Genomic DNA, 15,415 nt, shown 5'->3' with positions numbered 1-15,415 from the left:
CTTGGGCCAGAACACTGTCTTGTGGTATTCCTCCAAGGCTGACTGCTGCTTTTCTGTTGCTCAGGATGTTCCAACCACTAGAAGGGGGGCTGGGGTGTGTGCCACTGGCTTTGTAAACCCTTGCTTTGGCTGTATTTTTATTTTGAGCAAAACAAATTTACAGGAAACTTTCCAGAATTTGAAGGGGGGGGCACCCTACCCCAAGACCAGGCATTTATCCCGGGTTTCGAGTGGATGGGGCAGGATAGGGGTAGGTGGCTGGTATCTGTGTAGCTCCCGTCTGGGCCAAGGCAGGCTGGCTTTCTCATCAAATTTATGGATTCTTCAGCTTGGAAAGAAGGGGCAGGGGATGCTGTGGCCTGAAATCGGGAAGGGGGTGTTAAGACAGCCTGGGGATGGGGTGGGGAAGCTGAGATGTTGGTAACTGGGAGCCACAGGCTAAACCATGTGGTTGCTCCAAGGAACCAGGAAGACTGAGAGCCCGGCTGGAAGAGAATGGCTTCCCTGCTCTCAATTTTATTTCAGACCTGGGCCCCCTGCTAGTTGAGCTAGTCTGACTCTATATCCAGTGCCTTTGCCTCCTGACCCCTGACCTCTGCCAAATATGCCTCTTTTCCCACTGTTCAACTGCTTCCATCCCCCACAACCCACTCCCCACCCCAGGTCCTTCCCTCAGGGTAACTTCCCCATCCTTCTGCTCCCCAGGCTCTGTTCCAAACACCCTTTCTGGCTCCTCTAGGTGGCTTATGGAACCACAGAGAACAGCCCCGTGACCTTCATGAACTTCACTGAGGACACTGTGGAGCAGAAGGCAGAAAGTGTGGGCAGAGTCATGCCTCACACAGAGGTGGGCCCCAGACACCCCCCTCCCACCACTCACCTGGGTGTGCCCCTGGGACATTTATTGCTTTCAATTAGAGATCCAAACAGCTCACTCCAGACACTGAGAACCCCCAGCCACGAGGTCTTCCTGGGCCTGGCCTGGGGCTTTCTCTGTGGGCTGAGGCCTGAACTGGGAAGAGCTGGAACAGTGGCCAGCTGCCAGCTGAACTTCTCTGCAGCCTCCCTTCCTGTCTGAGGTGTGTTTTTGCCAAGCCCACTGTCTGTTTTGGGGCAGCCAGAACAGCCTCATAGAGGAGCCAGAGCACAGAGATTTTTCCTACACAGCTTTCTCTCCCATAGCCTTCCCCTCCTTCCCCACCTCATTTCAGCAGATTTCCTCTTTGTGCTTGGCATAAACAGTTTCCCAAATAGCTTCTCCCTCTGGGAGTCCCTTGCATCTTGAAGACTGACCCAGAGCACCTTTCACTCTCAAATTCCCAGCCTCCAGTGCTGATGCTTTATGCCAGCGTACCCGCCTTGTACCTTCCCCTCCCGCCTTGTACCTCGCCCCTCTGGGATTACTGCCAATGTGCTTCCCCTGGGGCCAACCTCTCTCCTCCCTAAAGTGAGTGTGCAGTGACACCAGTCCCTCCCATGTGTCTGCCGTGTTCCATGTGTCACTCACTGAGAGGCCCGCCTGTGAGGCAGACAGGCCGGGTGCGGTTCTCCCCATTTCACAGATGCAGACACGAGGCACAAGGGCTAAGCTTTCCTTGCCAACGGTTGTGGCTCATTTCTCGACCAGGCTTTCAGATTCTACCTGTCTGCCACCTCTCCTGTTCATGTGGCCCTGCTCTGCCACCCTCTTTGGCTTCTTTATTTACTGCTTAGTGGGAAGTAAGAGGAGACTCCCTTCCTTCTGCACAGTTTATAATTCTTTAGCTGGTCTGGCCCCCCTTCTGGCCTCCTTCTCTGAGCAGCTCCCACCCACTCTGTTTCCCCCACACCTCCTGACTTGGGCCTCAACTGTTCTTTCATGCCCAGCTCAGGTACCCAACTGGTGACAGATCTACTCAGCCTGCGTCTCCATTCCTTGGGGATGGGCAGAGCCAGGGGGATTCATTATAGGGGGAAAGAAGGCAAAGCTCTCCCCATTCCTGAGGCCCCTCATCCTGAAGTGAGAGGGTGGGAGGCCCCAGCCTGAAGCTGCCTGGTCCCAGGCCCAGATTGTGAACACGGAGACGGGGACACTGACAGAGCTGAACACACCTGGAGAGCTGTGCATCCGAGGGTACTGCGTCATGCTGGGCTACTGGGGTGAGCCCCAGAAGACCGAGGAAGCAATTGGACAGGACAAGTGGTACCGGACGGGGTGAGAAGGCGGGGCAGGGTGGAGCGGTCGGCTGCCGAGGGGAAGCTGGGGGTCCTGAGGCTGAGTTGGGAACACTGAACTAGAACTGGGAGAACCAGTTGTCAAGATAGCCCCTTCCCATCTTGGAGACTTAAGTTTCAAAAATGTATAAAATGAGGATGATGATATTTTCCAAATAGGGCTCCTGGAAGGACCAAACGCAGTACAGATGAGAACTCCTAGGGTAGTGCCTGCAAAATTTGAGCCTAGATTCAGGTAGTCATTTAATTCAGTAAATTCTAATTATGCACCCGCCATGTGCTGGCACTGTTCTAAACACTGGTGGTCCAGGGGAAAGCAATGGGGAGGACCTGCTATTACTTCCCCCATGTCTGGTGGAGGGAGACAGATACAGTCAAGATCGTTTCCAACGTTCATAAACACAACTAATAAGATAGGGTCACAGGAGAGAGAGTGGCTGTGGTGGAGAAGCGAGATTCCTTTCTCTTTGGTGATCAGAGGAGGCTTCTCTCAGGTGGAAATGTTTGAGCTGAAACCTGAATGGTCAGAAGCCAGCCCCAAAAGGTGTATGCATAGATATGTTGAGAGAGAGAGAGAAAATATGCTCTAGGTATGGGTTTACTCGGTTTGGTCTGCCTCCTACATGAGATAGTTCCTCCTGTTTGATCCAGGTAATGTCTTGTTCGTGCCATATGCCCCGGAGTCTAGAGTAGTGTAAGACATATGGTAGGTGTTTCCTAAGTGTTTGGGAGTGAGTGAGTGAGCCAGCCAGATGAGGCAGAGGTCAGAGGTAGCTCCTGGGCTTTCCTTGCAGAGACATTGCCATGATGGATGAGCAGGGCTTCTGCAAGATTGTGGGCCGCTCTAAGGATATGATCATCCGTGGCGGCGAGAATATCTACCCCGCCGAGCTCGAAGACTTCTTTCACACACACCCACAGGTTCAGGAAGTGCAGGTGAGGCACCCAGCCCAGGTGAGAGCCCAAGAGCAGGGGACACAGATGGGGATGTCTGATATCTGTCTCTGACTTTGGAAGGTGGTGGGAGTGAAGGATGACCGAATGGGGGAGGAAATCTGTGCCTGCATTCGGCTCAAGGAAGGGGAGAAGACCACGGCAGAGGAGATCAAGGCTTTCTGCAAAGGGAAGGTGGGAGCCTCAATTCACCCCAAGCATCGCTGTGCTGCCCAGTTCTCTAATACCCTCTGCCTGCCAACCTGTCAACCCACTGCCCACCATGACCCTACCCAACCTCATGCTTTATCCCCCTCTGGCCTACAGATCTCCCACTTCAAGATTCCTCGGTACATCGTTTTTGTCACAAACTACCCCCTCACCGTCTCAGGAAAGGTATGTAAGGAGACCAGGGAGGGGCAGGGAAGTTGGAGCCCAGGTGCAGAAGGTCAGGTGGCCCTGCCTGAGCCTCCCTGAGTGATGAGCCAGAGTCTGTTGAGAGGCTGGCAGTTGGGTCACAAGTTTGTCAGCTCACCCTGGTTTGCCCTGAACTTTCCTGGCTTTAGCCTGAGAAACTCCTCAGTCCCAGGCAAACCAGCAGGGCTTGGACACCCTAGCTAGCTTGCCTAATTCTCACTTCTTTCACTTTCCTCTAGATCCAGAAATTCAAACTTCGAGAGCAGATGGAGCAACATCTAAACCTGTGAATAAAGGAAAAGAGAAGATCCTTCCTCCCTGCCCTTCTCCCACATTCCCCATGTCTGCTTTGTGATCTGGCATAAAGAGCTTCTCTGTTTACTTTGGCTGGTCTCTTGCTGGTGTGCTCTCTTTGCAGCTGCTACAGGATGGAGAAGGGAAGAGACCCAAAGCACTTTAAAACTCCTACTCCTTGTCAACGATGGTGCTAAGCACTTTGGTGTGCATTACCTATTTCATTTAATCCTTGCTCGATCCCTTTGAGATATCAACACAATTAGGGTGTTATCTAATCTAACACAATTAGATATCAACACATTTCTTTTTCACATTGTTGCCAGATTAGTGCAGCAAGAAGGATTTTTTTAAATAGCTTTATTGAGTTATAATTCACATACTACCCAGTTCACCCATTTAAAGTGTTACATTCAATGGTTTTTAGTATATTCACAGATATGTGCACTGATCAACAAAGTCAACATAAAAACTGTTCATCACCTCTTAAAAATAAACTCTATACCCTTTAACTATCATCCTACATCCCCCTACTCCCCTATCCCTCCCAAGCAAACCAATTTGGATCTTTTTTCTTAATCAATGAAACCAAGGCTTCCTTGATGGGCAGTTAAAGCAGGATAAAGCAAGCTGTAGCTTGAGCCAAGAAATAAAAAACAGCTAAGCACATCGATTTCTAGTTCAGAGACAGAAGGAAAAGTTCCTTCTGCTTGCAAGCCTTATCTCCCATTGTTTGCCCTCAGCAGCCGCAGCAGCCTCATCTTTACTTTTTAGAAAATGAACATAAATTTAGGGTGTTCTGAGTGCCAGTCACTGTATATGTACAGACACATCCATATCCTGTTGTATCCATATCCAGATACATCCAACATTTCCTGTAGAAATCTTCCCAAGAACACAGTCAAGCAGGCATTAGCCCCATTTCACAAAGGATGAAACTGTAAGTTCAGTGTCTTGCCCCAATTTACGCAGCTGGAATTAGAACCCAGCTGCCTGATTCCAAAGCCCATGATCCTTCCACTTCCTGGGACAGTTCGGGTGTCTGATTGTCCAGCCCTTCTTCTGAACCCTATCTGTCCCACATACACCATCTCTGACCCTCCTCACAGCAGATGCCTGGGGTTGGCCCGACCCAGGTGACAGCCTATGCTCTTGACCAAGCAGGGATTTGCTGCTCCTGCAGCATTCAGTCCAAGTGCCCTCTCCTCCCCCACTGACTGCACAGCCCTTGTAACAGACCAACCTCACAGCACGAAGCACACAGGCCTGGTGTCCAGGAGGTGCTGAATTAAATCGGTTGCCTGTTGTCGCTTGTTGGTTTACGTATCCCGTCTCCTGTACCTGCACTTCGCCCTAATCTTATGCATCTGGATGTCCTCAGCGCCCAAACTCTGAGCCAGGCACATAAAACGTGAAGAAACCTATTGAACGGACTAAGAGGTCCTGGATCGATCCAGGGACTCGCTCGCGATGTGGTGCCAAAAAGTGGGGAGCTGCCCCTCTACACTTCCAGCCGCCAGAGAAAGGACGGCCGGGAGGCTGCGGTGAGGGCATCGGTGCCCAGCAGGTGGCGCTACGTCCCCGAGCCCTTAGCGCGGTGCTCCGGCAAAGGGCGCGGCCACGCAGCCCCAGTCCTTCCGCCGGGGCGGCCGCCCCCCCACCCCTACCCCGACCCCGCCCGGCTCTGCGCGCACCGTAAGACCTACCCTGGGCTTGTCTCGGGCTCGCGTCCTGACCCGCGCAACGGGCCGCTCAGCCATAGCGGGCGCCATGGCCCTCCCGCGGTCCCAGGCCCGCGGCTGGGTGAAGGCCGCCAAGATGGCTCAGAGGCGCCGCCCCGCGGACGACACGGGAGGACCCCAGAGTCCTGCGCCCGGGAGCCAGCGCGCCGCGCTTTACGTCCACGTGAGTGGGGAGGGGAGGCGGAGTCGCGGGAGCGGAGGACCGCGAGCCCCCGTGGCGCTTGTCACGCCGTGGGCCCACCTGCCGTCCTTCACCGGCCCTAGACGAGGTCTGGGACCTGTTCCCTGGCAGGGAAAGATCTTGGTCCGGAGAACTGAAGTCTCTGGTGCTCACAATCTCGTTGACCTTGACAAGTCATTTCCCTTCTGAACCTCAGTTTTCTCCTACTGAAATGGCTTACTAATCCCCTTGGAGAGTTGTGTGGCTTAGATGTTGACGGACCTCGGAATCAGGATGGGGGCGTGTGCTACTGAACCCTGGAAATGGCCGGGGCAGCCCAGGGTCACCTCTCATCCGGTTCACATGCCCTCTGCCCCCAGTGGCCCTACTGCGAGAAGCGCTGTAGTTACTGCAACTTCAACAAGTACATCCCCCGTGGTGTGGACGAGGCTGCTCTGAGGCGCTGCCTGGTGATCGAGGCTCAGACCCTGCTGCGACTCAGCGGAGTGCGACGGTGGGTACTGGGGCCAGGGTCTTGGGAATTATGTAGGGCAGCAGAACAGGTTGCAGGCATCCTGGAGGGCTCCCCCACATTTTCATCTCCATTCTCTTTCCCTAGAGTGGAGTCTGTGTTCTTTGGTGGGGGTACCCCCAGTCTGGCCAGCCCCCATACTGTGGCAGCTGTCCTGGAGGCAGTGGCCCAGGCAGCTCACCTGCCTGCAGACTCCGAAGTCACGCTGGAGGCCAACCCCACTTCGGCCTCAGGCTCCAGGCTGGCAGCATTTGGGGCAGCAGGAGTCAACAGGTTGTCCATTGGCCTCCAGGTAACCCATCTCACCCACCTTATCCTGGGGCATCCAGAATGTCTCTCATCCAGTCACATTCATTCACAGGGCAAATATTTACGAAGCTCCTTCTGTGTGGGAGGGCCCTGTAGGCACTGAAAAGTGTGAGGTGACACCTACTTGTCTGTTTCTATGCTAGACTACAAGCCCTAATAGGCAGGGATCATGCATGCCTTTTTGTTCATCATGGTATTACAAGCAGCCACTACAATTCCTGGCACACAATAGATGCTTGAAAGATTTACTACCTGACTGGAGACACAGAAGGAGGCAGACAGGTGGTCAGATCATTGCAGCATGATAAAGTCTGGTTGTGAATGGGGTCTCTACAAAAGGCTTTCAAGAGTATGGCCTTAAGGGCATGTCAGTCTGACAAAATCATGGAAACTTTCCTGGAGAAGGTGATGTTTGAATATGGAAGAGGAGTCCATCAGAGGAGGATGTTGGGGTGGGGAAAGACAGGATTTGGAAGAGCTTTCCTGTTTGGGGGGACCTTTGAGCCATTCCTTGTGACTGGAGAGGCTGGGGACAAAGTTGCAAGCTGGGGCCCAAAAGTCTTCAGCACCATACTAGGAAACTTGCGGTTTTGCCTAGTGGTGACAAGGGAGTCACTGAAGGGTTTTAAGTGGGGAGAGAAACGTGTTCCTCTCAGGTTGGCCCTTGGTATTTCTATAGCCGGTATCCCCACCCCCACTCCACACACACCCATTTCAAGTACATGTACCACTTACCAAAGAGTTTGGGGTCAGGGCTTTGTCATTATGGGACATATTGAAAGGGACACACCATTTCTGAGATATTCTGGCCTCCAAATACTTATATATCTTGAATCTAATTGTGAGAAAACATCAGGACACCTAAGAGACTTTGTATACGCATGGATAAGAACAGATAACATGAGATAGATCTACCCTGTTAACAACTTTTTAATGTACAGTACAGTATTGATGACTGTAAACACAATGATGTACCGGCGATCTCTAGGACTAATTAAGAGATTTTGTTGGGGGTGGAGGGGGGTTTGGCCACAATATGTAGTTGTGGAGTCTTAGTTTTCTGACCAGGGATTTTGAACCTGGGCCCCTGTCAATGAAGACGCTGAGTCCTAACCGCTGGACTGCCAGGGAATTCCCTAAGAGGCAGTTTTTAAAACAACTGACCTGTACTGTTCAAAAATGTCAGTATCATAAATGACAAAGGCAGGATGAGGATCTCAACTAAAGGAGACTAAAGAGCCAGTGACAGCTGCGTGCAACGTGTGACCCCTGACTGAATACTGAATTGGGGTGGGAAGAGGAAATTACTGCAGCAGACATTTAGGGACAATTGGCCAACTTTGAATAAGACTCTGTATTAGATAATGGGATTGTGTCCATGTTACATTTCCTGAACTCTCTAATTAGATTGTGGTTGTGTAAGGGAATGTCCTTATTCTTAAGAAATGTTTTTTACATTTAGGTAACCATATTACAAGTACCTACTAGCCTGTGGGCAATGGCTATCATATTCTACTAAAATGTTCTGTATCTTTATCTTTACTGTATCATATTCTACTAAAATGTTCTGTATCTGTATCTTTACTGACTAATATAGTTGCCACTGACCTCATGCTAGGAAACACTTAGAATGGGAGTATTTAAATTTAATTAATTTCTAAAATATAAACAACTACATGTGGTTAGTATCTACTATCTTGGACAGTGCAGTTACAGAACATTTACATCATCTCAGATGGTTCTTTTAGACAGCATGGTCTATAACTTACTCTCAAAAAATTCAACATCATAATAATGAACGTGTATATTTAGAGAGGGGGCTCCCGAGGTGGTGCTAGTGGTAGAGAACTCGCCTGCCAGTGCAGCAGATGTAAGAGACACGAGTTTGATCCTTGGGTCAGGAAGATCCCCTGGAGGAGGGTATGGCAGCCCACTCCAGTATTCTTGCCTGGGGAATCCGATGGACAGAGGAGCCTGACTGGCTTTGGTCCATAGTGTTGGAAAGACTTGGACACAACTGAAGCAACTTAGCATGTATTTAGAGAGAGACAAAGCAAAAGTGGCAAAAATGTTAATTGCAACTTTTCTATAAGTTTGAAAATTTCAAAAGAAAAAGTAAAATCAAAAAAAGATTGTTGGCTTTGGAGTCAGACAGTCCTAATCTCCAGGTCTGTCTTCACCATTGTTTGACCTTGGGCAAGCTACTTAGTGAACTCCGGTTTTGTCATCTGTAAAATGGAGCCAGTGTTGGAGGGTTCTAGGCGTAAATTAGATATTGCATAAGAATGCTTTGCAGATGGTAGCCCTTTAGTGAATGATACCCTTGCTACTGGCTTGACCATCCACCTTCTGGCTCCCTGCCATGTCCTGTGTTTTCCCCTGGATCTGCGTCTGCAGTAAGTCCAGCCAGGTGTTTCTGTCTCCCTCTGAGCTGGCCTGCGTGCTTATACTCCACCCTCTCTCTCCAGTCTCTAGATGACACTGAGCTCCAGCTGCTGGGGAGGACACACTCGGTCAGGGATGCTCTGCAGACCCTGGCAGAGGCCCAGCGCCTCTTCCCAGGGCGTGTTTCTGTGGACCTGATGCTAGGACTGCCGGCACAGCAGGTGGGGCCGTGGCTCAGGCAGCTGCAGGGACTGCTGCGCTGCTGTGATGACCACGTGTCCCTCTACCAGCTGTCCCTGGAGCGGGGCACCACACTCTTCACCCAGGTGCAGCAGGGTGCCCTTCCTGCCCCGGACCCCGAACTGGCCGCTGAGATGTACCAGGAGGGACGGGCAGTCCTGCGGGAGGCTGGCTTTCGCCAGTATGAGGTCTCCAACTTTGCCCGGAATGTAAGTCCTGAAGCTGAAGGTGGGGCCTGGGCGGGCTAAGGCATGACACGGCAGTTGTGGCCCTTTGGGGAGAAGGGTGCTTCCAAGGCCTGAGATGGTGGGACATTGTAACCAGGTGCCTCTTACCTGAACAGGGATCAGCCCAACTACTTCTCTCTGCATTGACTGTTCCCTCCCTCCCGACAGGGGGCGCTTAGTACCCACAATTGGACTTACTGGCAGTGTGGTCAGTACCTTGGCGTTGGGCCCGGTGAGTCCCATGAACCACAGATGGGATGACTCAGGAGAGCAGTATCATGGCTGTGTGCTCTTGGGCCGCTTAACCTCTCCGGCCCTCTGTTTCCTCATATGTAGAGTGTGGCAAAAAGTATTACCTACTTTGTAGAGCTCTTAAGTATGTGTTTTGAGGTGCGTGGGATAGTACCTGGCACTGTGGTTCTTGATCTTTAGCATGCATCAGAATTACTTGGACCACTTGTTAAAACCCAACTGAATCCCAACCAAATTCTGGAATTTCTGGAATTGGACAGGACCTGAGGATTTACATTTCTAGCATATAAAATGCTGTTGGTCAAGAGGCCGCACTTTGAGAACCACTGACTTAGTTAGCATCTGGCAAGCACACAGTATAGGCTGCTGTTAACCTGTTTATGTTGTCAGGGGCCCATGGGCGATTTATACCCCAGGGGGCCGGGGGCCACACCCGAGAGGCTCGGATCCAGACCCTAGAGCCTGACAGCTGGATGAAGGAGGTGATGCTGTTTGGTCACGGCACCCGGAGGCGCGTCCCCCTGAGTGAGCTGGAGCTGTGAGCACTTGAGGGCTCTCCACCCAGGCTTCCCCTGTACCCCAAGAGCCACCCACCTACACATCTTTGTTTCCTGCCTTGCCCTTCCCCTGCCCTGTCCCATGCTGTGTGATCCTCATAAATCCCCCATACACATATCCCAACTAGAGTCTGACGAATGGGAGAAGTATAAGTCTTCTCTCCAAGACCCCCTATTGGTTTTTCTTTCAGGCTGGAGGAAGTTTTGGCCATGGGGCTACGCACAGACGTGGGCATCACTCACCAGGTAAGAGGTCTGTCTTACCTGGTAAGAATCACTCTGTCTCACTCTGTCTTCTATACACACACACACACCCTCCCATTCCTCTGGCACTGGCAGCTAGAGCTGGGCCTTGGTCTAGCTGAGACCGGATGGGCGGGAGCACTGGGTAGGGAGGCGATGGGGAGAACCCGTGACCAGGGCTGCAGAGGCCTGGGCTCTAGTCCTCATCTGCTGCAGCTTAGACACCTTTCACCTCTGAACATTGACTTTCTCAGCCATCTAAGGGAATAGGCCAGATTAAGAATTTTCAAATGTTTTTTAAGCAGAGCTAAAAGCTCAGATAGTAAGTGCAATAAAGATCAGTGAAGCCCAGAACTGCTCTAGATGAAATTAGAGCCCTAGAACCTGGACTTGTTGTTGAGTTGCTAAGTCACGTCTGACTCTTTCCAACCCCAAGGACTGTAGCATGCCAGGCTCCTCTGTCCTCCACTACCTCCTCGAGTTTGCTCAGATTCATGTTGTCCATTGAGTTGGTGATGCTATCTAACCATCTCATCCTCTGCCACCCCGTTCATCTTTTGCCTTCAACCTTTTCCATCATCAGGGTCTTTTCCAGTGAGAGCTCCAACTAGGGTTGGCCATACTCTGACCAGAACAGGGAGGGGAATGAGCAAAGGAAGACCTGGCTTGGCTGGGAGCCGGATCTGGCTTGGACATGGAATAGGAGTGAAGGAGCCCACCTTCCTGCTGACCCATTGACCTGGTCCTGGTGTTCGTGATTTCTAAGTCGGTTTCTAAGATCTCTGTGCTGGCCTGGAGCCACCCCTCACTACACCCCCAGGCAGGTGGCCTAGAAAAGCCCCTGCCAGCTCCCCACCTTGTGGTTCCTGCACCTCTGCCCCTTCTTGTTTTCCCAGCACTGGCAGCAGTTTGAGCCCCAGCTGACCCTGTGGGACCTGTTTGGAGCCAGCAAGGAGGTGAAGGAGCTACAGGAGCAGGGCCTGTTGCTGCTGGATCACAGGTGTGTTGTGGGGGCAGTGGTTAGGTGTCCCAGGGAACCCTGACTACACATCTGCAGACCAGAGAGAGGTGAGAAAGATTGACAAGGAAGGGCCTCTGGCGCCAGGGCCTTGGCATTGGCAGAGGGTGAGGATTGAAACTAGTAAGAAGGGGCAGTCACAGCCAGGCCTCTTGTTCCAGGGGTCTTCGGTGTTCCTGGGAGGGGCTGGCTGTGCTGGACTCTCTGTTGCTGTCCCTTCTATCTCGGCTCCAAGAGGCCTGGCAGCAGAGAACCCCCTCTTCCGTGCCCAGAGGATAGCCACCGGAGGAGAGCCACGTGTTCCGTAGCCAGGACTCTGCAGGTAGGCTTTGGGGGCTGGGATGACTGCAGACATCGCCACTGGCAGGTGCTGTCCTGGTTCTGATCACTGCCCAGACCTGGCATCCCCAGGGGAATGGCTACAGTGAGGCAGATGTGAGGAAAGGGAAATTCCTCCCCTGGTAATTCTCCTGGCCTTTTACCTGCAGAAACGGTCACCTGATTTTATTTAAATAACCTAATAAGCCTATCTGGAACCTGTCTTAACTGTGGTCCTCTCCTTTGTCTGGGCTTCAGTGAAGTGTGGGATCCTGATTTGGGGGCTTGAGGATCAGTGTAGGGCTGAGATTCCTTCCTGAACCTCATCATTTGGCTGTGATCTTAGCTTTTATCGATTATCCTCGCCTAAATCAGTGGTTAGGTTGGAAGCTGTAAAATGTAAATTTCTGACTCTATCATTCCCTCCACATTCATTAACTGGCATGTATCCATAAAAAAAAAAGCTTTCCCTTTCTTTTTTTAAGAAGCTAAGTTGCTTCAGTCGTGTCCGACTCTGTGCGACCCCACAGACGGCAGCCAACCAGGCTCCTCCATCCCTGGGATTCTCCAGGCAAGAACACTGGAGTGGGTTGCCATTTCCTTCTCCAGTGCATGAAAGTGAAAAGTGAAAATGAAGTCGCTCAGTCGTGTCCGACTCCTAGCGACCCCATGGACTGCAGCCTACCAGGCTCCTCCATCCATGGGATTTTCCAGGCAAGAGTACTGGAGTGGGGTACCATTGCCTTCTCCATTTTTTAAGGGCAGATACTCTTAACCTACTAATTCTATGCAGTGTGGGGGAGGCTGGTGGAGAGGAAGGTATTTCCTGTGAAGAGGCAAATAACTTATCATGTCAAAGGGTTCCCTGTTGCCAAAGGTAATTTAGTACCCTTGCAAATCAGGGCATGCAAAGCTCAGCCTCTAGCTGGGTGACTAAGGGTGGGGTTTCCCCACCCCTCAGAGGTGAGCACATGCATTTCCCCTGTGCCTAGTGGGTGTGAGTATCAGGTTTTTTTTTGACCTGTGGTAACATGGTAAGTGTTACCACCTCTCCTTTATTCATGAAATATTCAGCAAGCACTGTGTGCCAGCACTGAGCAGAGAGGAGTAAGACCTAACCCAGCCCTCAAGGCACTCACCACCATGTTGACAGACATATAATGAGAGAAACTCCAGGGCTATTAGTGAATGTGTATAGAGGAGCCGGGGAAGCCTGCAGCGCCTTTGGTTCTGAGGGACTGACAGCAGAAAAGGAGAAATGCCTTTTCCTACTACCTCCTCTGACCCCAGCATAGCTTGCACGGTGACCTGTGTGTTCTGCCTGGGAGCCTCTTCTTGAGCCTTCCCCTGATCGTGATATTCAAGATGTGAGCACGGGGCCAGTGCAGGTGTGCCATCAGATAACCTGGGCCCACTCAGGTTTCTCCCTGCTGCCAGGGCTCGTGCCACCTGAGATGCCTGGGCCCTCCCTGCTGGGGCACCTCACGAGGTCTGTGCAGAGGGGCTGAATGGGAGTCCAGTGGGGGTGGCACAGATCACCTTCTGTGATTCAGCCTGCCCCCCTCCCCATCACCAGGTTGTTAGGTAGGTAGAACAGGGAAAAGGAGTCCAAAATGGTGGTGGCTAAAAGACAAGGAAGGGAAAAGCCCGCGAAAATAAAACAAAAGGTCCGAGGACCGGAGTGAGGACCTCAGGAAAAACAAACAACACTCCTGTCTGGCCCAATTTACATAGGACAGGCCCAGGGAGAGGAAAACATATAAAAAGAGGAGCCAAAGCTAGCTCGCTCTCTCTCCCGCGCTGGGGCGCTCTTCTCCTCATGTCCTTGGATCGGCATGCCCTCACACCTCGAAGATGGATTTTCCTGCTATCTTCTAAATAAAATAGAGCTATAACACTGAGCTCTAACACTGATTTGTCTAAGAGCTGTAACATGGTCCATTTGAGACCTGAGAGCTATAACATGGTCTATCCAAGACCTGAGAGCTGTGACACGCCGAGGGGGCTTTAATGTCCGTCACTCCAAATCTTTGTTGTGACGAGACAAAGAACTGAGGAACATATGCTCGTGTGACAAGGTGAATCAGAGTCTCCAGAAGGTGGAGCCCAGGAATCTAGTTTTTAATCGTGGCTCTAGTGGTCAGGCCAGGTTGAGAAACCCCATCCTGTCCTGCCTTCCATTCTGAGGGATGGGTATCTGGTGAAATAAAGGAAATGAGGCTTATTCCAGACATGGCCAAGTGGAGTGAGGTCCTTCCCTCTGCGTCCAGGCCTTCTCAGGATCATTCATCAGAGGGGTTCTCCTCCTGCATGTGGAGGCTTCTGTTGGATTGCCATTGCCTTCTCCAGGGGATCTTCCCAATCCAGGGATCAAACCCGGGTCTCCCGCATTGCAGGCAGACACTTTACCGTCTGAGCCACCAGGGAAGCCCTGTTGAAAGGCATATGGATACAAATAAGAAGGGTGAACAAACTACTCTGATGATGAGGTGATGAGAGGAGTTAGAGAAATGTGTTGTGTGTGTGTGAGTGTGGTTACAGCTTGCAGGACCAAAGCTTCCCCACTTGGAGTGCTGACAGTTTTAGGGCTGACAGTGGAGCCACCCCAACCCTCACCCCCACCCCCACCCCATTCCTACCCCCACCCTCATTGACACCAAGTAAAGTAAGCCGGACAGCTATTTTGACTTGCGTTCTTACATATGAGGACATTCAAAGAGGCCATCTAAGTTGACTCAACTCATATAAGCAGTAAGGTAGCAGACCTGGTGTAACACTTCTGGACATGTAGAACTTTCTGTCACATTGTTTTATTCTGACCATGGGTCAGGTTGATTGACCTGTCTCTTAAATTAGCCAAAATCCTGACCTCTCTCTGGCCCCTCTGCCTCAGGCTTGAAGCTGCCATCTCTGCCTTGGTGCTTGGCCTCAGTTTCTGTGTTTTCCCTCCGGGAGAACCCACGTGTCCCGTCTTCGAGAGACCATCCACTTCCTGGAGAGGAACTGCATCCTGCAAAGAAAGGACTTTAAGTAATGGGGTTGCTGTAAACTGAATGTTCGTCTTCCTCCCGAATCCATGTGCGGAAACTTCATCCCTGGAGGCATGGTCTTCAGAGGTGGCGCTTTGGGAGGTAATTAGGTCATGAGGATAGAGCCCTCATGAAAGGGATTGATGTGCTTATGAAAGAGAGCTCCCTGGCCTCTTCCACCATGCGATGACATGGAGGGAAGACAGATGGCTATGTACCAGGAATCAAGCCCTCACCAAATCTCCTGGGACCTTGATTTTGGACTTCCCAGCCTTCAGAACTGTGAGAAATAAATGTTTGTTCTTTAAGCCACCCAGGCTATGGTATTTTTGTTTTAGTGGCCTGAATGTGCTAAGACAAGGATGAAATAACTTACACAGTAACTTGTTTTATTGTTCAAAATATTTACCAGTATATATTCCTGCTCTGTTGAACCTGGGAAGGGCCAGGAAACTTGCCCAACACAGATTGTAAGAGCCAGTGGGTGGTCCACCATCTCCTCCTGTTGCAGGAAGGGGGACCCCTTCCAGGGCCCGAAAATGAGC

At 51.4% G+C, this 15,415-nt stretch overlaps 2 protein-coding genes across 4 annotated transcripts in view; both read left to right on the top strand.

Moving 5' to 3' along the window:
• The window catches only part of ACSF2 (acyl-CoA synthetase family member 2), a 31,471-nt gene extending 27,521 nt beyond the window's left edge, over positions 1-3,950 (top strand). The window contains exons 11-16 of the mRNA XM_027519784.1: positions 740-847; positions 2,043-2,194; positions 3,009-3,150; positions 3,232-3,342; positions 3,475-3,543; positions 3,804-3,950. Of these exons, the coding sequence (XP_027375585.1) occupies positions 740-847; positions 2,043-2,194; positions 3,009-3,150; positions 3,232-3,342; positions 3,475-3,543; positions 3,804-3,854 (633 nt within the window). The 3' untranslated portion in view covers positions 3,855-3,950. The remainder of the gene's footprint in view (positions 1-739; positions 848-2,042; positions 2,195-3,008; positions 3,151-3,231; positions 3,343-3,474; positions 3,544-3,803) is intronic.
• Positions 3,951-5,098: 1,148 nt separating this feature from the next.
• On the top strand, positions 5,099-15,182 carry RSAD1 (radical S-adenosyl methionine domain containing 1). Of its 3 annotated transcripts, XM_027519786.1 has the most exons (11): positions 5,502-5,763; positions 6,141-6,274; positions 6,380-6,584; positions 9,070-9,207; positions 9,313-9,435; positions 9,622-9,685; positions 10,096-10,243; positions 10,454-10,508; positions 11,402-11,505; positions 11,685-11,845; positions 14,735-15,182. In XM_027519786.1, exons 1-10 carry the CDS (start codon positions 5,629-5,631, stop codon positions 11,800-11,802), a joined length of 1,224 nt encoding a protein of 407 aa, XP_027375587.1. In that variant the 5' UTR covers positions 5,502-5,628; the 3' UTR covers positions 11,803-11,845; positions 14,735-15,182. The 3 variants fall into 3 exon arrangements, 2 of the variants coding, with proteins under 2 accessions (XP_027375586.1, XP_027375587.1); XR_003507025.1 differs by having other exon boundaries at positions 5,099-5,763; positions 9,070-9,435; positions 10,096-10,230; XM_027519785.1 differs by having other exon boundaries at positions 5,497-5,763; positions 9,070-9,435.
• Positions 15,183-15,415: the final 233 nt, after the last annotated feature.

Source organism: Bos indicus x Bos taurus, chromosome 19 (genome assembly GCF_003369695.1).
Source record: "Bos indicus x Bos taurus breed Angus x Brahman F1 hybrid chromosome 19, Bos_hybrid_MaternalHap_v2.0, whole genome shotgun sequence".
In the NCBI taxonomy this organism is placed as follows: domain Eukaryota; kingdom Metazoa; phylum Chordata; class Mammalia; order Artiodactyla; family Bovidae; genus Bos; species Bos indicus x Bos taurus.
This window is presented reverse-complemented; position numbering and strand designations above follow the sequence as displayed.